The sequence below is a fragment of the Ischnura elegans genome, chromosome 4, assembly GCF_921293095.1.
Source record: "Ischnura elegans chromosome 4, ioIscEleg1.1, whole genome shotgun sequence".
NCBI classification, from domain to species: Eukaryota; Metazoa; Arthropoda; class Insecta; order Odonata; family Coenagrionidae; genus Ischnura; species Ischnura elegans.
The window spans coordinates 17,608,325-17,631,765 of NC_060249.1; the positions used below are offsets into that span (position 1 = coordinate 17,608,325).

General features: G+C 37.3%; 1 protein-coding gene across 1 annotated transcript; it reads left to right on the forward strand.

Annotated features, from left to right (window-relative positions):
- Positions 1 to 24: 24 nt before the first annotated feature.
- LOC124157106 (transmembrane protein 62-like) lies at positions 25 to 21,592 on the forward strand. Its single transcript, XM_046531600.1, has 13 exons — positions 25 to 489; positions 569 to 680; positions 764 to 901; positions 1,988 to 2,438; positions 5,745 to 5,900; positions 6,239 to 6,386; positions 6,885 to 7,007; positions 7,667 to 7,748; positions 7,824 to 7,952; positions 8,763 to 8,881; positions 10,404 to 10,459; positions 15,997 to 16,212; positions 17,857 to 21,592. The coding sequence occupies exons 1-13, from the start codon at positions 265 to 267 to the stop codon at positions 17,945 to 17,947; spliced, it is 2,046 nt and encodes a 681-aa protein (XP_046387556.1). The 5' UTR covers positions 25 to 264; the 3' UTR covers positions 17,948 to 21,592.
- The last annotated feature ends 1,849 nt before the right edge of the window (positions 21,593 to 23,441 follow it).

Sequence of the window (23,441 nt, forward strand, 5' to 3'; positions counted from 1 at the left end):
CTCAGATGGCAGGCAGTGGGAAAAGTTGATGTTCGAAATGTGAGGTGGATGGTCGGCTGTGAAGTAAATATTAGGATTTTCTGTGATGATCCGACGGAATGGGAGAAGAAACTTTCTCTTTTATCTTAGTGACCAAATATTTTATCTCTGAAGTTCCTTTTTGGTTTAGTTAATGTAGTTTAAATGCTTTTGTGTATCTATGTTACCTGGAAGTGCAGGGACGATTATTCACTTACTTCGTTCGTGTGTTAGTACATACGTAGGATGCGTCTCTCCAGGATTCCGATTATATTCATAGTATTTATTTTCCTTCTATCAGTGCTGGTTGCAAAAATATCATTCATTCTTTCTATTAACGTTGACGATCTGGCACCTAATGATGGTTCGTTACAATCAAGCAGCTCCAATGATGAAGACTACCGAGAAGAAAATTCATCTCCCCTCTTGCAAATTGGCGACTCGCCTAATAATTTAATGTGGTTTCTCCAGGTCAACCCCATTTCTTAATTGCTCTGTGTGCAATTCCTAAAATTAAGTATCAATTGTTAACCAGAGTTTTCTGTTTTAGATCTCAGATATCCACATCAGTATTTTCCATGATATGACCAGGGTGTCCGAATTTAAAGAGTTCTGTGATCTCACAGTCTCCGCAATACAACCGACTGTAGTCGTAGCATCAGGTATTTGTCTTTTCAGATAAATAAATTTATTTTGCTTTCCATTACCCACGAATGTTAAGAAAAAAATTTAAACTTCATTTCAGGTGACTTAACAGATGCCAAATCTGAAAATAATATGGGATCTCGGCAGTACGTTGACGAGTGGAAATATTACCGGAAGATACTTCAAGAATGCAGAGCTACTGAAAAAACTGTATGGCTGGATGTTCGAGGAAACCATGGTAGATTTTTCATCTTCTTAAGCTCTTGAAAATTACCTTCTCATAACTGGAAATACAGATTGTAATGTGATGTGCGTTGCGTTTTGTAAAACGAGTTACTGTTGTAGTTTATATGGTAAATGCCAATTTATGATGGGCCTTGGAAGTGCCGGTATCAAAGGTAGCTATTATATCTGACATCTGGCCTATATCTCTACTCCCGAGATTGTACTGAACCTATATTTCTTCTCATCTAATGTATGTGGAATGTGCAAGATCGTCTTTAATCAAATCGTTAATCCACGGATTCTACTGATTTTTTCAAATTCCTGTCCCATATCTAACGTGTCCTCTTTTGTGAATCACCTCTAATTTGGAATGAAAGTAAAGGTGATTCACAAAAGAGGACACGTCAGATATGGGGCATACTTCCTTCCAGATTACATTGTAGGCTTAAGAATACCTTTATTACATATTTTTATAATTTGCTATTCCACCTTATTTCACCTGAAGCTGTTGAATTTTTACGATAACTTGTGATAGGGCTGTATTTACCATATGTCATACACTGGGGGCCTAGAAATAGTCACTGAGGGGCAACCTTGTGCCATTCATAATTCAATAAGATTTTGTTGTGTAGCTCAAAGGATATCAGTAAAAGTTCCTTACCAATCCCATATGCTAGATGCATAATTAGGCCTTGTACTTGCCCCCCATTCTTTTCCATACATACCATTCTTTTTATTTGACTCACTGTGATAAAATTTGCTGATATACATATCTTGGTATTATTCTTATCATTTTTGTCCACAGCGAGCATTGGCTGTCAGAATTTGAAGTATAAATGATTTAAAAAAATAATTGATTCACTTCGTAGGAATTGAAGGAATAAAAACTTTGATTTTTCTACCTGGTGATTTATTTTGTCCTACCATGGTTTTGCTACTGCATAAGATACCCACTACAATACAAAATATGGGCATACCAATCAAAAATCCACCATGATCCCATTATTTTTAAAATTATGTTTAGGGATAAAATGTTTAAGAACTATGCTTCTGGAAAACTCTCATTTTTTAATGCTAATTTTATTTTTCTTTTCAACAGACAACTTCAATGTTCCTGATATTGAAAGCTCTGAGAATTACTATCGCAACTACTCTGTTCAAGGCCGCTTGCATCCCCGTTCTTACTTAGCGAAAGTTGCTGGACGTAGCCAAGGAGAGCTGTATTCATTTGTCGCGGTGGATGCGTGCCTGGATCCAGGGCCTCGTAGGCCCTTCAACTTTGTGGGTGTACTCTCAAAACATGAGTATGCCATGCTGAAGCATCTTGGGAAGGAAGCAAAAAACGGCACGGTTGCCTCCATTTGGTTTGGCCACTATCCAACCTCTTGCATTCTTGCACCAAGCCCTGGTGCTCGTGCCTTAGTTGGCCAGGGTTTGGCGTATCTGTGTGGCCACTTCCACACATTTGGAGGACTTGTGCCAAACATGTACACCATGCAGCATGCTGGGAATTTGGAGCTGGAGCTTGGGGATTGGAAAGATAACAGAATGTAAGTGATAAGTGCTGGATTACTTCAATGTTGCAAGTGACTTAGCAATACCCAACTCTTGCCTTTGAAAGATGCTTGTCTGGCTACCCAGTTTGGTGGTTCGCTGAAAATTCCTGGGGAAAAACCATTTGCCTTGACTGGTATGCGGACTTGGATATAGTGAATTCAGGAGATACAAGTTTGAATTCTGGTCTAGGTAAATTGTTTTTCCTCTAGGAGGAACTTTCATGTATAAAGTGCAATGATAGGTGACTCCATATTAGCATAGCTCATAGAGGTACACTTTTGTTTTTCAACTATCATGAAGGTAGGGAAATAAAATTAATTTTGAAGTTCCGCACGTTCTACACCAAGTATTTATTGAGACTGATCAAGGTCTTCATACGTTTCAGTATCAGGGTACAAACAATAAATTTAAGTATTAGCCTTATATATTGGGTATGGAACATACAAAGTGACTTTTATGTCCCTATGTTATGGCTTGAAGTATGTATATCATATTTTGAAGATATCCAAATCCTTTCATCAGAGTTGCACCTGGCATGGGCTGAAGAAAATCAAGTAGAGCCTTTTTATCTTGTCAGGGACTCTTTATTTATTTCCATTATCCAGTGTAATCAAATCTGATTTTTAAATCTAAAATTTTTTAAATTGCTTATATGCATGGCAAAATGAAGGTGACAATCAATGACTAGTATATAAAAAATACATCACCGTTCTATGATTTTCATTGTAAATACTAGAGATTGGTCGAATAGCAGACTTCTCGAACTCGAATATCGAATTCGAATATTAAATCATTGCTCGAATATTCGAATACCTCGAATACTAAACGATGAATGCGGTAATGTTTGACTCGGTTGCCATGCAGCAGGAAACACAAGATTTTGGGGAGTGACTTTGATTCCCTTTAAAGGATTCGAACAGGAATTTAGCTGATTAATGGAATATTTTAATTTTATGGAAACAATTGGGCATATAGTTGATTCAACTAACATTTCTTTCAAATATTCTAAGGGGACACACCACCTCAGAAAAATGATTGCATGCCGTCTCGGCATTTACACTGCTACGATGGATTTCTGTCTGATGTATACATTCTTACCTACCAAACGCCATTTCAGCGGCACGCCCATCTGATACTCGGCTTCATCCAACTTCTTATTTTCAACAGGTAGCTCGCTTTACCTCCACTCCTGCTGTCAAGTGCTAGCGGACAATCTGAGGCGTTTTGCAAAAATACACGCGCTTCTCCACCGGATTTTCTTCGATTATTTTCAGTCCATCGTTGGAAGTTCTCACGAGATAGCAGATGAATTCGAATTGTTAGCAGGGAGAAACCAAGAATCCTGAGAAAATATCCCTTCGTCTGTGACTGTGACAATAGAGGTTTATAGCATAACTCATGAATTGCATCAGAAAAAATGCCGCATCAACTTCCGTGAAGCTCAGCTGCGAGGATATCTATAGATAACCTCGATAACTATAGTTTTGCCAGAATGCTAAGTCTCCGTCATATTTCTTCGTCTTTCCGACATTTATTTTCTTGCGTAAAATGCTTAAATAAAGTCAGAAATGCATCATGTTTGGTCTTATTCTTTTTTAAATTACGCGCACATTACTAATATTTCAATCCAATAAAGGTGTAATATCAATTGCCAAAAGTCATTGTTAGACATCTTATGGGCTAATAGGTGATTCATGCAGCAGTTGACCTCCAGAAACTGGGAACTTTGAAGCAGGTAGGCTGAAAAAGGTCAGTTGGAGAGAAAAGGGGGGGCGCGAAACACATTTCTATTGTTCTCGTGTACCTTATTATTTTTTTAGGTCTTCGTAATATGATTCCTGTGCGAGCTGGAACCTTTTTTTTTTATTTCGGAGAAGAGGAAAGCCTCAGAGGGGGGGCTAGTGCTGAATGGAAGGGGATCTTGGGAAATGCGCTAATGTAACTATCCCACGGTACTCATGCAGCAGTTGACCTCCAGAAATGGGGAACTTCGAATCAGGTAGGCAGAAAAAGGTCAACGGGGGAGAAAGAGGGAAGGGTGAAACACGATTCTACTATTCTCCTGTAACTTGATATTTTCTTTTGAAGCTTTTGATTTATGGTCTTCGTAATACGAACCCTGCGCGAGCTGGGGCCTTTTGTTTGATTTCGGAGAGTAGGAAAGCGTCGGAGGAGGGGCCGAGGGCGGATGGAGGGGGTAGCGTATTTTGGGAATTGTGCTACGCAGTTACTATTCCACGGCACTGTGGTTCTCCTGGTGGGGGGAATCGGGGATTTTCGGATTTTTTCACCCGATCAATTTCGGTTCCCCATGTCGAACTCTTTTCACCGCTCTAATCCACGAATTTGATGAAATTCGTCAACTTGCCTAAAACGGTGCTGCGTGCGCTAAACGACTACGGTTCTCTACATTTTTCCGAGACAACTACCAACGATGTGCGTGCGACAGTGTATGACGCGAAATTCAACGTATTCGAGGTATTCGAGATGGTACCTTTAGCATAACTATTCGAGACTTCGAATATTGAATTCTTTCTAGTATTCGAGTATTCGCGGATACTATTCGAACATCTCTAGTAAATACAGTGAAGTGGTTCTTATGAAACCATTATTTTCGAGGATTCATATTTGTCCAATATTTCATTTGTTACCTATTTCCATTCTTTCTCAGCCTCCAATGCATATCAGTCTGAAATTGAATTATTATATATATTATTGTGAGGGAAGAAACTGCGGAATATGACTAAATACCATTGATTTGTATGAACATTTTCTTCTTGACGCCAGGAAATTAAGTAAGGAGGCACAATCGGTGCCTCTTAACTTAATTTTTGCTACTGATACCTTGGCTTAACTTTATTTCACATCATACCTTGGTGCATTTTTCCACAATATATGTATCTGTAATGCCTTTCAACTCCACTTCTTTGTTGGTTCCGAATTTGTTCACTTACTGGCATTGGTACTCTGTTCTAACTCTTAAACAAGTTTATAATTTTCATGGCTTAATTTTCAAAAGCTATTGATGATTTTTTTAATAGAAATTCAATTACTTACAAAAATAACAAATAAAGTTCTCTCTAAAAATAATTTTTTCCATTGCATTATATAATATGATGTGAAGATTATGGCAAAGAAAAGTTTTTATGCTGGCTTTTGTGCAATTATTTTAGTAATGATTCTTTTTGACTTTGGCTTCTGTACCAATTCTAACATAAAGAACTGAATTGACTCATCTGTTTTGTGATGCATTTATTTGAATCAATTGTTGAAACTAACAGCTTCATTCTCTGATTCAGGTACAGGCTAGCGGCAGTCGATCATGGACTATTCTCATTCATCGATGTTGGTCATCATGAATGGCCTGTCATTCTTGTTACTAACCCTAAGCACTCATTGTATGTTATGCCATCAAAGGAGCCTGTTGCCAGAATTTCATCATCTACTCATATTAGGTTTGTACATATTACGAAAAGTAGTTAAGCCTCATAATTTGATTGATATTAAAATGCATGTGCTTAAAAATTTTTAATGGTGGCTAAAAGCTTGACTATCTGAAAGTGACCTACATTTTTTTTTTCCATGTGGAATTTGATCTTTGGAGAAAGAAATGTGGTTTAATTTGTACTGTGACGTAATATTGTAACTATCATGTGTCAATTGAAGTGGATATAACATAGATGGTAGCCTAGTCATGAAGAAGATCATGCTGTATAATTGACGTGAGCATTTTCTGTGATTTTATTTTAAAATATGTACATGAAATTAAGTTAGATCTCTGTTGCATTTTCAGGGTTTTGGCCTTTTCCATTTCTCCTATATCATCTGTGAAAGTCTCCATTGATGAAAGCCCCTATGAAAATTGCTCATTGGTTGAAGGACCATTGTATGTTTTGAAATGGGACCCTAAAAAATACTCTTCTGGACTGCATCAAATAACAGTGTGTACTCTGAATAATTAACATACGCGTGCACTGTTTTGCATTCAAGTTGAAGTGGCATTGATTTTAGAGATGTATCTTTCAGTATTATTTTAACTCAGATTAAAATTTTTGCACTTAAATAATTTATTGCTTCTTCAAGTGGTAGTAAAAATTATCTCTGTTTGTGTAATGACATTTCATATTTTTTCTTTTCCCAAGGAATAATCTCAAAGCTGTTTTAGTCGAAGAGTCATGCACTATTCTGCATATTCCAGTAGAATTTTAAACTAAACTAAAAAGTATTCGGCAATTAAAATTAATTTATGTGAACATAATCATGCAAGAGATTACGTAAAAAGTGCATTTATAAATGAACCTGGATTAATAAATATTGGAAGAAAATAATTAAAATCTTAAATGCCACACTATATATAACTTTTATTATGTTTTCTTATCATTTTAAAACCACTATCAGATTATAAAGTTAAAAATTAACTTATTAATGTTTTATTGTAGGTGTTCGTGAGGGATGGGATGGGACGTGAGAAATTTGAGACTGTGCCATTCTCATTAGATGGAACTCGCCTTAGCTTCAGACTTTTGCCAAGAATTGCATTAATGTGTGACATCAGCAAACTTGTAAGTTTCATTGTTATTAGAAGTTCTTCTTCAAGTTAAACTATGTCATTTTGATCAATTAGAGACTTGAGAATTTTAAAGTTCAGTCTGCATCTTATACATCGGCATTGGAAAAAAGTAAAAATACTTAAAACCACAGTGCATAATAGTTATCATTATGATAAATAAGGTCGCTACAAATTATTAATACTCATAAGATTTCGCTTGTGAATTTGTTTCTTATCATATTTAGTAATGCTGGGTCAGTTCAGTTCTCGGTCCCATCATTTCTGGAATTCAGAACGAAAGCCTAAATGAATTGGTACCAAAAAGTATTTTTTTGCCATACCAATTTGAAAACTTTACTAGGGTACAATTGATGTTTGTTACATTCTTTTTATAGAGTGTTGTCATGGAGTAAATATTTTGTGAGATAACTTGGTGTTGTTTTTGGCAATTTTTATGAAAACATGTAGAAAATCATCAATATCTTTTGAATATTATTCAATTAAAACGAAACAGTTGCTTTAGAATTAGAAGTGGGACCGCGAATTGATGCTATGAATCAAACCTGAATAGGAACTGGACCTATCATTAATATTTGCCATCACTACATGGCTAATAGTAAGTTGTGTTGAATTAAAAAAAGACTTGGACTTAATATTTTATATCTTTCCCAGTTTCAGATCATGTTTGGAACCATGCTCTGTGTGTGTGTGGTGCCTCTTAGTGTCATAAAAATAATTCACAAACTGGTGAAAGGTATGCATTAATTTTTGGCATTTGTATTGGTTTTTTGATAACGCCTGTGTTACAAATTTTTTCCTTTTTGTTTAGATAAGAAGATCAAGAAACCGAGGATACCTGTACGGATATTCAATATGTGGTTGAGAAAATTGTGGATTCTTTCTACTGTCGATCGTTTATACTATCCCCTAACCCTCTACGCTCTCTACTTGACTATTGGTTAGTGCTGTGGAACTAGGTCTCTTAGTTAAGGGTGTTCAGCACCCTGGAAAACTGGGAAAACAGTTAAATCTCAGGAAATTTTATTTTTAATAGAAATATCGGCCAAATTGATTCTTTTGTTTTCTATCAAAATGTAAAACATGTAGCTATGGAAGCAATATGCCTTTTTCAGCAAGTTGCTAAGTGAAATTGTCCTTGTGTTGTTGCATCTTGCATTCAGGTAATCACTGAAAGTATGTACTTTGGTCATAGTCTGTAAATCAGTTGGATCTATAGTATACCTACATGAGCAAGTTGCAATGTCAAATTACCCCTGTGGCATCACATTTTTTAGCATTCTTTCCATTAGCAGAAGTACAATGTTTTTTAAGTGTTTGGAGTCTGGAATTTTGTTTCTATTCTTTTTATCCATTCTGGATGATTAGATTGGAAAAAAGAAAATTTCATTACTTTTATTAGTTGTTGATACTTTTATATTACTGCTTGTAATAGCAAAGCCTGGCTGAGGACCAGCGTGATGGTATTTAAATCTAAGAAAGGGTGGTATACGAAACTATTTTGAAATTAAAAAAAAATGCTACTTCAAAAATTATCCTTAATTTATTCATCCAGTCGGCAAAACAAGCATTCTTTCATAGTTTGCAATAGAATGAATCAATATTTATTCCGGAAAAAATAAAACTTATGCCTGAAAAATTCAGAAATGAGAGGGAATTTTCAAATGCACGGCTGCTGAACACCCTTCCTTTCTGCCACCTTCTCAGGCCCACGCGTCTGGACTTTAATTTTGTGTTATTGGCATTTCAGGACCATGGTCAATCGGTGAGGTAATCGAGGGGCACACGGGGGTGATTTTTGCATGGGGCACTGTCATTCGAGGGTCTTACCTCCCAGGCTCATTCACCTACGCTTATGGATTCCTTCAGGTAATTATTTACAGTAGACTCTCGTTATTACAAAGTTCACGGGACCAAAAAACCATACGTTCATAGTAACAAAGTTTGTATGAACATTTCTTTTAGGAGTCGTCAAAAAAAACAGTATAGAAACACGATTAAATTACATACGTGCAAATATACATAAACAGGAAAATTCGTTTCAGTTTCACAATAGAAGAATGCGGCATGATGCAATCGAGGGTTGATATCTTCCCGATTACAGTGAGTCATTGATTTGGTTTGTTGTTGTTTGGTGATTCTAAGAAAGGGCTTATTTCAGTGCTCCATATGCAGTTGACAATGTTGTATGACTAGGCGAGGGTGTGAGGTTCGTTTGGGGGACGGCAATTGGCTGCAAACTGTGCTGGTGCAGGGTTTTCTGCTCCTCCTATTGTGCCGTCATCAGACAACTCTCGCCAGCCTGACTGCATGTGAGGAATGGAGGAGTACAGTTCTCCTGCAGAATGCAACACTGCATCACAATTGTGCGCTAACTCACGAATGTGACGAACTGATCTAGTTGGGCATGCAACGCATCCGGAGCTGAAGAATAGCTCCCTGTGGTAAGGAAGAACGGGCGAAGCGCTGAACAGTTCCTAAATTAATGCCGTATTCAATGATACTTAGTTCAGATTTTGCCCAAAGTGCGAATTCCTCTACGCCACTCCGCATAGCATCGGCCAAATCGAAAGTCGCCAAATTTGAAATTTGAAAGCTCGTATCTCTGAAAGTTCGTAAATCAAATGTGCGTAGGAAAAGGACTAACTGTACGTCCAATTTACAAACGGTTATGAGTGGGTCACAATGACTTCACAGGAATGAAGCTTCATTTTATATGATGTTGCGTGTACACTGAATAAAGAACCATCATTTATGCTCTTGGGCACAGTACACGAGAAGAACTTAAATATGGCGTGATTATTAAAACTTAGCATAGTGAATGTCCTCCTAAATGCTGTTGCTTATTAGTGGAACTTCGTAATAAAGTTCATTTTGTAACGGCTGGGACTGGGACTGAGGTTCGTAATTTCGTAAAACGAAAATTTCGTTATAACGTTTCTTTTACTATAGTTTGGATAGGCCTTTTCATTGTGACCAACGATTTGCTTTGTAATAATGAGAACTTCGTAATAACGTTGGTCGAATTAATGAGAGTCTACTTAAGTGAGAACTACTTAACTGCAAACTTTAGCTTACTTAACTATCATATTAACTTGATAAACTAGAGGAAACTCAGTTCTTGTGACCAGTGGAGACTAGGCTCTGGTGATCTGAATTCTCTTCAGAAATCTACACATTCTAAGAGCTGCTGATGAACTGGTTGAAATTCTTCCTTTCCGTTCTTCTATCTGTTGCCTCTTTTGCTAATTACCTCATCTTCTGATGATATAATGGTATATGAACAAAATGAATTGTAAAAGAGTGTGATGAAGTTAATCTGTATTTGGGAATGCATACCTAAGCCCTCTCATCTTTTCAGTGAATAATGTTGGCTTTCTTTCCTCCACAGATGGTGTCTTTTCAATTGCCTCTAACCCTATTTCTGGCTCATTGTGTGGACAGGAGGTTAGTGAACCATTTTCATGTGTTTTTTTTTAACTGCCTTTGTGTATAGGCATAATTATGGATGTTATCATTTCTATTTCTGATTTATGCAGTATTTCTATAAATTTCCTGTAACATCTACATGTACATCTACTACATCTGCATACTACAAACCACTTCACAGTAGATGTGTGGCCCCCATTGATAGATTTCACAAACTCAATGACTTCAATTATCAAGGCCATCACTATTTTAAAAAAACACCTGTCATCAACTTAGTACATACAGCTGTACCCATTCAATTCTTTGTTGATGATGGTGCTGCCACCGTTGGCCATTTGATTCATGAATACATACCATATATGTCTGAATATAGTCCCCCGTTTTTTTCCAAAAATGCCTGTGGTAAAAGTAAAGGGGGGGGACTATATTCAAACGCATTTATTTAACTTTTCCTGAAACTGAAGCCTCAAAATAAGGGGGGGGGACTATATTCGGAGAAATACGGTATTTAATTTAATGCTTGGCAAAAGTCACGGGCCGCACTCCTCAACGCACTTGGCTAAGCTGGTTATTTGGGAAACGGGCCTACTCGATGTGAATGATACTGTTCCAAATCTTTACTTGCATTTATCTCTCGAACCCAGGCCCATGGGGGAGAAACCAATGACACATTTTCTACATTTCCTATATAGTTTCATAAAATAGCATTGCCATTTAGATTCCTAACATCACTCTCACAATGTCTCCTTGTAACTTGTGCTGCTGTTTAATGTGTTATAGTCAAAGGGAACAGTTTTCTAAATGCGAAATACACATGGAAGTCAGAGGAAATATGAGTTTGAAGAAAAGCTCGCCACCAATTATATATGGTAGCTAATAAATGTGAAGTAGCTACTGTAAACTCTCGATTATATGATGTCAGCGGGACTGGAAAATTAGCACTTCGTAATGTTGAATTTCGTACTTTCAAACCTTTTTCAGTAGTTGCAAAAAATGTTTGCTTTTAATCCCACGGCCGTTTTTTGTCTTTAGTGGCCTTTGTTAACATTTTCCGTGGTTATTTAAGCTAGAATTGAAAAAATGCATTTTGTTATTAATTTTATGTTGTGAAAGATCGTTAAAAATCATATGACTCTAAACTTCCCATTCTTTATAGTTAAATATCAATGATCTTAGCATTAAACATTGCCGGCCTCGGTGGCGGCGGGGTAACGTTCTCGCCTGCCAAACAAGAGGTCGCGGGTTCGAGTCCCGCCTGGGTAGGTTTCCCCAGTCCAGGGCATGGTCGTTTGTGTATGTTTACTTGTTACATTTGTTGAACACCCCGGTGTAAAATGGCCAATAAGAGCTGTATCTGGTGGTTTGAGAATAAAATAAAATAAATAAATAAAGATATTCCTGTCTATTTTAGAAAACGTAATCAAATAATGAGTTTAAAATTCTTGTACCTATACGAATTTAATCTTAGAAATTTGTGGTCAGTAGCGAGAAGCAACTATGTATTATCAAGGCATAAGGTAGATATTTGTTTCCAAACGCTTACAGAATTTAGACGGCAGTGGGCCTAATCGCCATTTATGTCGACCTCTGTTGCTCAGTGACAGGAATAAAAAATCGGGGAAATAGGGAGGGAAACGTTATTATCTGCGTTCATTTTATTCCTAAAACAAATGTGTTGTCATTTCTCAACATATTTAGGTGAAATATTGGTTCACTTGTGGGAATTCTCAAAAGTGATGCCCCAAAACGTGTACCATAGCCTCATTTAGTTTTTGTGTTTCTTCCTCCATCATATTGAAAATCATGCAAAGTATCATTGATAGAGAGAAAAGATTTTCTTAGTTTCAGCACTAAAAATTAGTCCCCCCATAACCGTAAATAAATAGTGGCTTGGAAAGGACAAAGCAAATAATTAATTTTGATTGAAAAGTCTGCAGTGAAGAAGAGAGAGAATTTTATGGACTCAGCACCTCTTACCTGGTAGGTATCAACAGCCATGCAGACGATGGAGAAGTCTTTTAATTGAAACGTTGGCAAAGAGGTAGATGGAACGCCTTACTCAGACAGAAACCTGAGAGGAATTTTATTCGACCGTTACCGTATTTCACGGAATATAGTCCTCTCCCTAATTTTGAGGCTTCAGTTTTGGGAAAAAATTAATAAAAATGCATAGGAATAAAGTCCCCCCACTTATAATTATCATTCCCCAATATCATTACTTTTACTGCAGGCATTTTTGAAAAAAAAGGGGGGGGACCATAATCAGATATACAGTGGAACTTGGTTAGTACGTTCCTCCTTAGTACGTTTTCCTCCTTAGTACGGCGATTTCCCTCGGTCCCGGTACCATCCGAACAAAATACAGGTAAAAGAATTTGGTTAGTACGTTTGAAAAAATTGCGCTTTCCTGGTTAGTACGCTCAATTGCTTGCCGTGACGCAACCCGCAATTCGTTCTCTAGTGTCTTCTTAAGGGTCGCAAACGTCTGAATTCATGATTTAATTTATTATCATTAGTCATTAACATTCTTCCATTCATTCCACATCTCTTTCTTATACCGTAATTTATCCAAATGCATTTCTGAATTCTTGTGACGTGATGAAAAATAAAATGCGGCCATTTTTCGGGAATGTCTGACTATGAAAAACTACAACCAATAAGAAGCCCCAATTTTCCCCACCCCGAGCTCCTCACCTTCTGTTGCCTTTGGAGCGCTTGGGAGTGCCCACTGCTGCGCACAAAGTTCGTGACTGGGCAATTGTTGCTATTGCACGAGTTATCATGATGAAGAAATGAGTCAGACAATTTCCACATTATCTAAAGCAGTACTGTTCCATAAACTCGACGTCGTGCGTATTTACTTGACTACTGTTGCGGGAGCAGACGATCCTCAGGATCTCCACGCGAAGTTTAGCTTAAAAATAATTGATCTCGGAACGAAAGCAGACGACATTAGACAAATTTTGAAAGTAAATTTCAACTGTTTAATATAAAATTTTCTTGTAATTACGTCGTAATCTAATAATCTTGCGTGTCATCAGTCGATATATCGATCGATTTTACAATCGAAATGGTATCATTCCAGAAGCGAATGTCTACGGCTGTTGCCGTAATTTGAAAGTCAATATAATTTTGCCCAATTTTTATGATGTTTAAAAAACCAGTTGACTTACTCCGGGTTGTTGTTATATTCTCCGAGTACGCTGTGAGAAAGAAAAATGACTTGTCTTCGCTTGTCTGAGCTTCACTCGTTCTGTAAATATATATAGGATAAATCACGGGAGATAGACTCCGTAATCATGAAATCGTCTCCGGGATGTCCATGAAAAATTGCGATTTTTATTCACATGGTATTGTTTTTCATGGTAGCGCTCATTTTCTTGATTTTAAATGTGAAAAGAGTTCAGGAAGGCGATCCTATGAGAACTACCGATAGTAATTGTAATTATGACGACTTTTTCACTGATTGCAATAACCCCGACTGCTATTATTTACTTTCCTCGTTAGTACGTTTTCCTGGTTAGCACGTTCATTTTTCGTGGTCCCTTCAGAAACGTACTAACCAAGTTCCACTGTATACGGTAATTAGTTTGTTTTTTCCCTTCCGCACTAATATTTATTTACGTTTATGGTGTTTTATATTGGAAACTTGTCCCTGTTGCCGGGAGAGATGATCCATGTCCTTCTTCACAGATGCAAAACGTTCAAAAGATGTGGGGTTAGTAAGAGTGGGACGGGTATTGCCTGGTCGAGGGAGTGGAGGCAGGATAAAGAGAGGTGAAGAGGGCGGGAGGAAGAGGGCAGGGTAAAGGGCCTCCAGCCTTGCCTGAGACCACGTTTGGGGGCTGTGTTTTTTTACAATGCACTCAAGCTCCGTCACCGAAGGGAGGGGGGAAATGCTAGGGGAGAGGGTTTGGGATGCATTAGTTAGGTGTCAGGAAAATCAGTAAAAGGTGGTAGGAGAGAGGAAACTAAGGTTTTGGAAAGAAAGATCTCTTGGAATGGGAAACTGGTGGGGGTGGTGGGGAAGTGCCTCTTTATTTACGTGTAGCCTGCAAAAGAATTTGGTGGTAAATGGGGCACAATATTTAAGATACTCCTCACTCATGTCTAGTCCCGGCCACTACTTCTTCTCTTCTGTTTATTGCTTAGACACTCGCTAGGCACCAGCTGTTGGCCTTCGCTCATTCTCTTATGAATTTAGTTGAAGCCCATTCTGTTCGATTCAGCACTTCCTGGACGAAAGACAGCCAGACACCACCTCCCTCGTGGATAGATAGCAAGGTGCAAAGGTGAAAACTCAATGCATGGAATCATCAAATTCCTGTTCAAATTGGCAATAGAGGAGCCATTTCGCCCTCCAAATGAGCTCGTGTATAATGCACTTCATATATTATCAGTGATATCCTTACTACCTCTCCCCAATTCTTGTCGTTGACAACGGAAATATTTTCCCTGACCTTTCCCCTCTCCAAAATGTAACGTTTTCTCTAAAATGAAACTTTAAAATGATGAATATTTCCTTTATCTTTGAGTGACTTAATTCTCTTTCTTCCTCATATTTCCAACTGTTTATTTGAAAAGTGGTGTCTTGAGGTCGCTCATGTACCTGCAGTAACATTGAAATTTAAGCAATTTAATGGACTTGTTACATTTTTTTTGTATGATTCAATTACGTACCATTTAAGTAGGAGTGGAAGAAATACCCCACGCGACCTTCTTCACATGTTAAACTATGAAGTATTGCCGATGCATGTTTGCGAGTAGCCACATAAATAGCGGCATTGTGTCAGCCACAATATTTTTACAGAACTCCTCCTTCCCCTCAATTCCTACCATAAGTGTTTAGGCAAACTTTTTCTCTCCAAAGTTCACTATCATTTAAGATTTCAATCTTTTGGTGGATCATATTCAGAAGCGCTGATTTTTTAGCTACTTACGCTGGCATAACTAGTTTTGTTGACAAAGTTTTTTCCGTGGTTCATGTAAAAGTATTCCCTTTGCTCCTGGGGACCGAGCCTGATGTTTGTAATTTCAAATCATTTTGTATTTTCCAAACTTTGTATTATTGAATAGTGCCATGTTTTTACCTCAGGATTTTCGCTGGGGCCACAATTTCACTACGTATGTATTATCGAAAATTTCGTATAATTGTGCTTCATATAGTCGAGAGTTTACTGTTGCGACTAAAGTATAAAGCGACTAGCAGACCTTGGGCTCCTGCTGTCAATATAGTGCCTAAGTCTCACAGCTCGAATTTGATTGCTCAAATGTAAATAATGATGCAATATCCTGCATATAAAAATTGCCACATGGTACACGCACAACATGAAATATGTACTCATAACCAGGCTTACAGGAAGCACGCCTTGCGAGTTTATTTGATGAGCAAGTAATAGGGTAGGTAGGTTGCCCAACTCAGTGTGCGGCTGTGAGTTGGGCAACCTACCCTCAAAAGGGTTAACATTTTTATACTGATCTATGAATTAGTACTTTGTTGGTGCATCTGATAAAAAAATGGAAGCTTTATTTTCACAACTCTTGTCTATTTTCAGGTACTTTGGGTATGACTGCAAACGTTCCTGCTTGAGGTACTTCTGTTTCCACCTCCCCTTCTTTGTGATAGTTACAGTTCAGCTCATTTTTGCATCTTTCTTCTGGCTGGCTTACGGCACCATGGCATTTCTTCTGGGACCACTGAGGACTTGGTCGATTGTATTAGGCATTATCCTCTGGCAGGTGGCTATCCGTCTGCCCGAAAGATATCTAAGGTAAAACAGTCTTACTTATCTTTTGCTCCTCTTGATTCAAAATTGCAGTCGTGAATGTTTCATGACCATGATGTTGTAATTTTATGGCTTAGGTTTGCTTCAAGTTATATTTGCTTCGAAGAGTTGGGAGGTCTTTCTTTTAATACTAATGGAATCAGCGTGCATGTATTGTGGGCCCTTATTTAACGACATTTTTGAGTTTTTTTCTACAAAATGTATGGGTGTTCTAAAACAGCTTGAAAATGTACTCTTCCATTATTTAATTTATTAAATGACCAACTTTTTGTAAACCTCTCAACATCCATTCACACCTGAATGATTATATTTAAATAGCAATCACCTCAAGAAAATTCAAGTCGATAAGGTTTTTATGGAGGATGCGGTTAAAATTTCTGGCCAAGAAGAGTCAAAGCACTTCTTTGCGGAACCAAGTAAATTTAAGCTATTTTTCCTTGTTATCGCTGTTCATGAAAATTAGATACTTCTCTACACACTCAGTGAGTTTGTCAATTGACTTTTCCGTGGTTATTCCTTAATAAAGTCTTAAGTGTATGCTCTGGCATTCAAGGTTCTGGCTTTATCTTGCGACTGTGGCACTGCACCTATTCCTTTATGATTTTCTGCCACAGATTAGAAATTGTGCCTAAGTATTGCCAACTGGATATGCTTCCTCTGAAAGTTACAAATAATCTGATGTGAATATCAGATTATTTGATACTTTCAGAGGATACATCAGATTATTCGATACTTTCAGAGGATATCAGCGAATTCCTTCTTCTTCCCCATTAAAATATTCATTCCAGCATTTCAGGACATACCTCTGGCCAATGGCATCTAGCCGCCAGCCAGAAGTTTGGACCAGGATTCCCACTCAACCTTGAAAACCTTAATGAATTTCATCTGCTGTGAAAAAACTTTGAAAATAGCCGTGATTTTCGTAATGAAACCTTTAAAAATTTCTAAAACTTGATTGTAGAACTACAATTGATGTATCGAAAGAAAAATCATCATGTCAATCACGCATAACTGACATAAAGTCACAGGCAGACACTGTGTGTGCATTTACCTCCACACGTATATTCGAAGCGCAATTATAATTATTAATGAATTGGCCCGTGTGCCATGACGATAAATTGACCTTAAGCCTGTGATGGGAAGATTGGTAACCGAAGTGTTTATTAACCCTGGCAAAAAATGAGACATTTCTTCACTCCCATGCCACCCTGCCCCCCTTATTTTCCCACTCAAAACCCTTAGCTGGCCCTGAATTCTGCTAACGATAGGTCATGAGAGATAGCACTTTGATTGCTGCATTTGCATTCATGGGGTCTGTCGGGTTTGTTAAGTTTTTTGTTAACGTGCTGCTGGTGATTGTTACATGATCAATGTTTCTGCCTAAAATTGCTTATCAACAGACCGTGAATATTTACGACATTTAGACCGTGAAAACCTGGAAAAAACTCTGAATTTTATAATTTAGCTATAGTGGCAACCCTGTTGGACACGATTGGGAATTCACTTGATTGGGTATGGGACTGGGAGTGTGACTTAGTCTTTTGGAGATGTGGCAAAATTTCGCTACCGTGAGGTTTTTCATGGGGGAGTTTTAGTGTGCTTACTCAATGAGTTCTTTCATTTTTTCAGAGGAGTGAGCTCTGTGTGGCCAAGGCATTCTGATTCAGTCCGGGAGAGCATGGAAGGGGAAGAAGTCTCAATGGATGTGCTGGATAAATAACGGAGCTGTGGAAGAAGGCCACTTGCTTGTTTTGCGGTCATCACCTTAATACACTTTGTATTAACCTTTTAGCTCTGGATTTCAATCCCTGGCTCTGGTCCAGTAATCGTGATATTGATAATGCTTTCTTGTAAGGGTTAATATATAATGAAGCATTAAATTGGTCTGCGTTACATGAGTACCTGCGATCAGTATAACGTAAAACCTCAAGCAGTTTTGTATGTATCTAATATCAGTAGATGTTTAAGTGAGGATAGGGTAAAAAATTAGTTTTCTGAGCACTGAATTAAAAACAAAATTGTTGTGGCACCGGTTTTTTTCCTAAAATCCTATGATAAAAATTATTAAAAATAGCAGCGTCATTTCTCTATAGCTGTTGGGCCAAGTTTTTTGAGAAAACGTGCATCAGATTTTGTGATGTATTTTTACAAAATTTTCAATCATGCAATGGCTATTAATTAATGGCAGATATAATATATAGCTTTAGTAATTTTTATCATTAAGTTGTACCCCTGGTGCAATTTAATATCAATAAAAATGCCAACTTGAACATGAGATCACAAGTATAAAAACTTCATCCAACATTATATTATACTTTAAGTTATGTGTGTTGTGTAGCAATCACACTCGTAGAGTATTTATTGCTGTAAAGGCAATTTTCCAAAATGTAGGCTGTGGAACTTGAAAAGAGCTTGTAAATTCTTACAAATAGAATGTGTTGTTGAGATTTGCAAGGCCAAGAATGGCTTGTGGAAATTGGTGATTGCTCACTTAGTAGTTAATTATCATTCTTATTGTCTTCACAGAATTCAAAAATCAAGACCAAATTCACTCAGATGGTGCTCAAAAATCCTCATGTGTGTAGCAGTATAATTCCAATTGCAAATTTCCATTCATTTTGTCTATTTATAATTTCTTCCCTGTTGATTATTTTAACCTGTAATATATCCTATGCTGTGCATAGGATGTAGCTGTATTTTTTATGTTGAACAATTATATTTCTCAAGTTTTTTTTTGTGTAGGGATTTGTTGTGTTTTGAGAATGTGTATGCATGGGTGATGTTTAAAAACTCCTAATGCGAAATCCAAAGATTTATTTTTATTCTCCGTTGTGGAGGAGGAAGCAACATGATTCGTGCACGAACTTTAATGGGATGTTCCTCTGTTGCACTGCTTCTGTTTTTCATTATTAGTCTAAGTTTTACATAAAAATAATCTGCAGTACATTTAAATATCTTTCACATTATTCCCATTTGATCTCCTGTGGGAGTTTTTAGTTCTATTTTCCATTCCAATCAGCCAGAGTTCTTTTTGGAGAGAAATTAATTTCATATGGTTATATTTACCACAAGTTTTCATGCATTTAATTGAGGAGAGAAACTTATTTTTTTAGTATTGTTCATATTACTAGTGCAAAATTTATACATAACCAGAGTAATACCTGTATAGAAATGAAACTAAGCGAATGGGTGGTGTAACCTGGAAAATTCTCGATGTGAGAAGCTATTGAAATTCACGGCTAATTTTGGAGGAGACATATGTCATATCCTACTGATGCACATCCTTTTTAACATACATTTATTGTAATGATCAATGAATTGTTTGCTGGTCAAACCTTTTAAACCTGATCTCCTTATCTAATGCCTGTGAGCCTAATTTGTTGTAGGTTTGTGCACTAGCTAATGCTATATAGACTCAAGCAACAACATTATTCTTGCTGTGCACTGGCTTGTGCCCTTCTCTCTTAACTTCACTGAACACAGTCTTTGCTCAGCTCTGATGAAAGATCTGCATGATTTTTTATTTGCATTGAAGTTAACTGCATGATGAACATTCTATAAAATAACTTCCTTCTTTCTGAACTGAAGTCATATCTGAAATATTTACGTATGGAGTGTAGTTTCATGTTTTTACACTCAATGGACGTACTTCAAACATCTATTTAACTTATGCTTGAGTAATCATTTGCAAATATTATGGAAACACGTCATTTATTATTTAGGTCTCTGATTTTGCTCAACATATTGCCAAATAAATAATTTTAAGTGTCTGTGGGAGTTTTACTCTATATTGTTAAAAAGCTGGTATATTTAAATGTTTCTTCTATGTAGTATTGATTATTTGACTGTGGGACTGCATTGAGTAGTGATAATAAGTGTCCCAAAATATTGCTGCATGGCTTACAGAGTGGTGTGGATATCACTGCTTTAAACATCCCAATGGTGCTAAATATATCATGTAATACTTATGATATTTGCAGTCCTGCCTCGAGATGTGGTTACCGATGAAAAGCTTATATTTGCTTGCAGTTCAGTAAATCAGGGTTTTCTCTGATGAACGACTTAAACTGGCTTTTAAGTTTAAGATTTCCTATGTCTGACCTTTTGTTTTTGATATTAATATCAATATCTTAAGCTACCCCAAATGTATACTCATGTGTAAAATTCAGGATAGAATTCACAAATATCTTGTAATCTGCCCAATAAGACTTTTTCCTTGGCTAATATTCTTCACAGATTATCGGCCAAATATTTGCATGTGCTTAATTTCATATGTGATGAAGTTGTATAACATGTCAGTACATAATGTTCTCATGTGCTCCGTTTGAAGGTTCTAGTTATAGTATTTATGGTGAGGAAATCAGAAAGGGATTCTCATATGAGGACTGCAATTGCTAGTTCTTCGGCCTACAGTATGCAAGTCTGTCTCATTTGTTGTCATCATAAAGAATGTTGTCTTAACCGGTTTGGAAATATTTTTGAGGTGTATTTTATATGTATCATGAAGTTCAAATTTGGAAATAGCAGATAAATTTGTGTGTCTTGTGTTTGATTCTGTCTGTGTAAAAACCTGTTATTATTTTTGTTAAACAGGTGTACTACTTAAATCAGACCTGGGCAAAATTAAGAGTTGTAGTTGTCACTGCTTCTTGGCATCCTTAAGTAGGGTACATTTGATGTTATTTTGGTGTTATTACAGATAGATTTGAGATTAATATCTCTTTAAATGCAAAAATGAATAGAAAATGTGTTAGTACCATGCAATTATATCCATTGTTCTCTCGATTTTATTCATGCAATTAGTCTAGTAGGTTATTTTATTGTTATTTGTGCAGTATATGAGTGAAATATTGAGAACAGCATTGGTACCATTTGTTTAAAATCCTTGTTTATGGATTGAATTTGAGCTTAATACTGTTCTTGCGTAACAGGTTCGTACTTGTTCTGCCATAAATTAGCTGTGTATTGACATATTTCTCAGTATTGTTTATTTTTGCTCATATTTATTTTTATGGAGTAACATTTATTCCATTTTAAATGCCAAGTGATATTGCAAAAGTGAAACCATAAAATAATGCTGGGTCTTATTTTCCTTTATTTTTATCTTCATGTTGTTGAAATGTTGTTAGCTATGTTGTTAAAGGTGTAGAGCGGAAATTCCTCAAAAAATTGTTTGTTTTGATATTCCCTCTCATTAATTTACTGCATTTCAAGTGATGTTAGACACCTTGACTCTTTGTTCCGTAAATGTGGATGGGACTGACAGAAACTGCTCTGCAGTCATTGTAATGTCCTAAGTTGAGCTATGATCACTCTGTAGCTGTTCCTGTGTAAAGTATTGGAAATAAAAGTTGACAAAATAAAATCCTCTGCAGTATAATTTGAGGAAATAACCAAGGAATAGCCATTGGCATACCTAAACAGAGTTAATCTATCATTCTAGCCTCCAAGGTACCTGCTTCTTCTATCAATTCAAGTGATATTGGTTCAAATCCTGGTCAAGGAAAATGATTTTTCGCTGTGGAATTTTTGCTACCTGAAATTCAGAGCCAAAGCTAAAGCACTGCATGCAACTAGTTTATAGTGTGCAGTCAGGTGCACAAGTGCAAAACTAATTGCACTGAGGGGGAATGCGATGATTTTTTCATGGCAAATTATACCCTCTGTGTTTATAACTTTTAGCCCATATGTTTGACTGCATATAAAGGGGGATCGGGTTGGTGTGGTGGCTAGAGTGTTGGCTTCCCACCCCATGGGCTCAAGTTCAAATCCCGGCAGAGGCAGAGTATTTTCAGAGACTGCCCGATTCCTACTTGAATCTTATGTGGAGGACATTTCAAGCACAACACTCCGTCCGTCAGATGGGACGTTAAGCCGTGGTCCCCTTGGTGCCTTTCGTTAAGAGCAGTCTAATGCCAATTCTGCGTTTCTCTCTATCCTTCCTTACCTACCCTTCCCTCGTAGTGCAAATGACCATTGATGTCGGTCGCCTCCTACAAATACCATACCATAACCAAGCATATCAAGTTGCTTGTTACATGCAGTGCTTTAGAAAATGTCCATCATTCAATATTGACAAAGTAGGGTTTTCCCTACTGGTCTTTTGCCTTCGGGTTTGTCTTCCAGAACTTGTTTTCGCATTGTGTCCTCACTTCTTCTTTGGAGGTGGCCCAGCCATCTTATTCTCTTACTTTTAATTATTCCCACGATATCTGGTCTTTTGTAAAGGTCTCTCAACTGTTTGTTCTTCCTAATTTTCCATCATTCTCCTTCCTCCATTGGGCCGATTATTCTTCTTAAAACTTTGTTTTCAAAAGTTATGAGCTTCTTTTGCGATACTTTTGTAAAAGCCCACGCTTCAGAGCCATATAATAATATTGGAACGACTATTTTTTTATGTATACTAAGTTTTGTTTTATGACCGATAGGAAGACTAAGAATGCACTGGGGCGATGAAGTTAAGAAGGATAGGAGAAAGATGGGAGCCTAGCTGGATATGGCAGGCGACCGTGGAATGTGGAGGCGCCTAGTTGGTGAGGCCAAAGACCTTCTAGGTTTCGAATAGCCACAGGAGTAAGTAAGTAAGGGTTTTTCACTCGGACAGTGAGTTCGTTAGTATGGCTTCCATCTCTCTGTAATTGGGGTATAAGTTCTGTGCAAACAAATCCACAACACAGGGAGGAGGGAGTGAGGGGGTTAGATATCTCTGGGCTCTTGTCCTAAGGAGGCCATCTAAAAGATCCCATAACAAATTCTTTACTAGGTAAAGAGTACTGAAAAGAGAAGAAGGAAAGTCAATATTTCCCTGGATCCCTAATTATCTCACTAGCTGATGCTGATGATATGAGCTTTATGCTCGGGCTTGTCTACAGTGAGTGCTGTGGAACCCCTATGTGATCTCCAAAGCATGCAAAAATAACAATGAAATCCCAAATAATCTTATATGTTTACATTGAAATTAATTTCCTTGATTTCTCATGGTAACATAATTGGAGAAAAATAAATGGAAAAGTTACACAAACTATTTTATTTTATACTAGCAGGCCACCTTGCATTGCTCTCAGAACCAACTAACCCTGAACATCAGCAAGTCTCAGGTTGTTCAGTTTGGATACAAAAGGAATCCCTGCAATAATGTTTCAATTGATGTTAATGGCTCAGTCATACCCCAAGTTAGCAATGCAAAGTTTCTCGGTACTCACCTTGATTCGGGC

Bases quoted from the DNA above. Each gene is read 5' to 3' on its own strand.
- LOC124157106 (XM_046531600.1), top strand. From the start codon at position 265: ATGCGTCTCTCCAGGATTCCGATTATATTCATAGTATTTATTTTCCTT. The intron at 490-568 runs GTCAACCCCATT...TTTCTGTTTTAG, and splicing joins ATTTAATGTGGTTTCTCCAG to ATCTCAGATATCCACATCAG. The intron at 7,749-7,823 runs GTATGCATTAAT...CTTTTTGTTTAG, and splicing joins AATTCACAAACTGGTGAAAG to ATAAGAAGATCAAGAAACCG.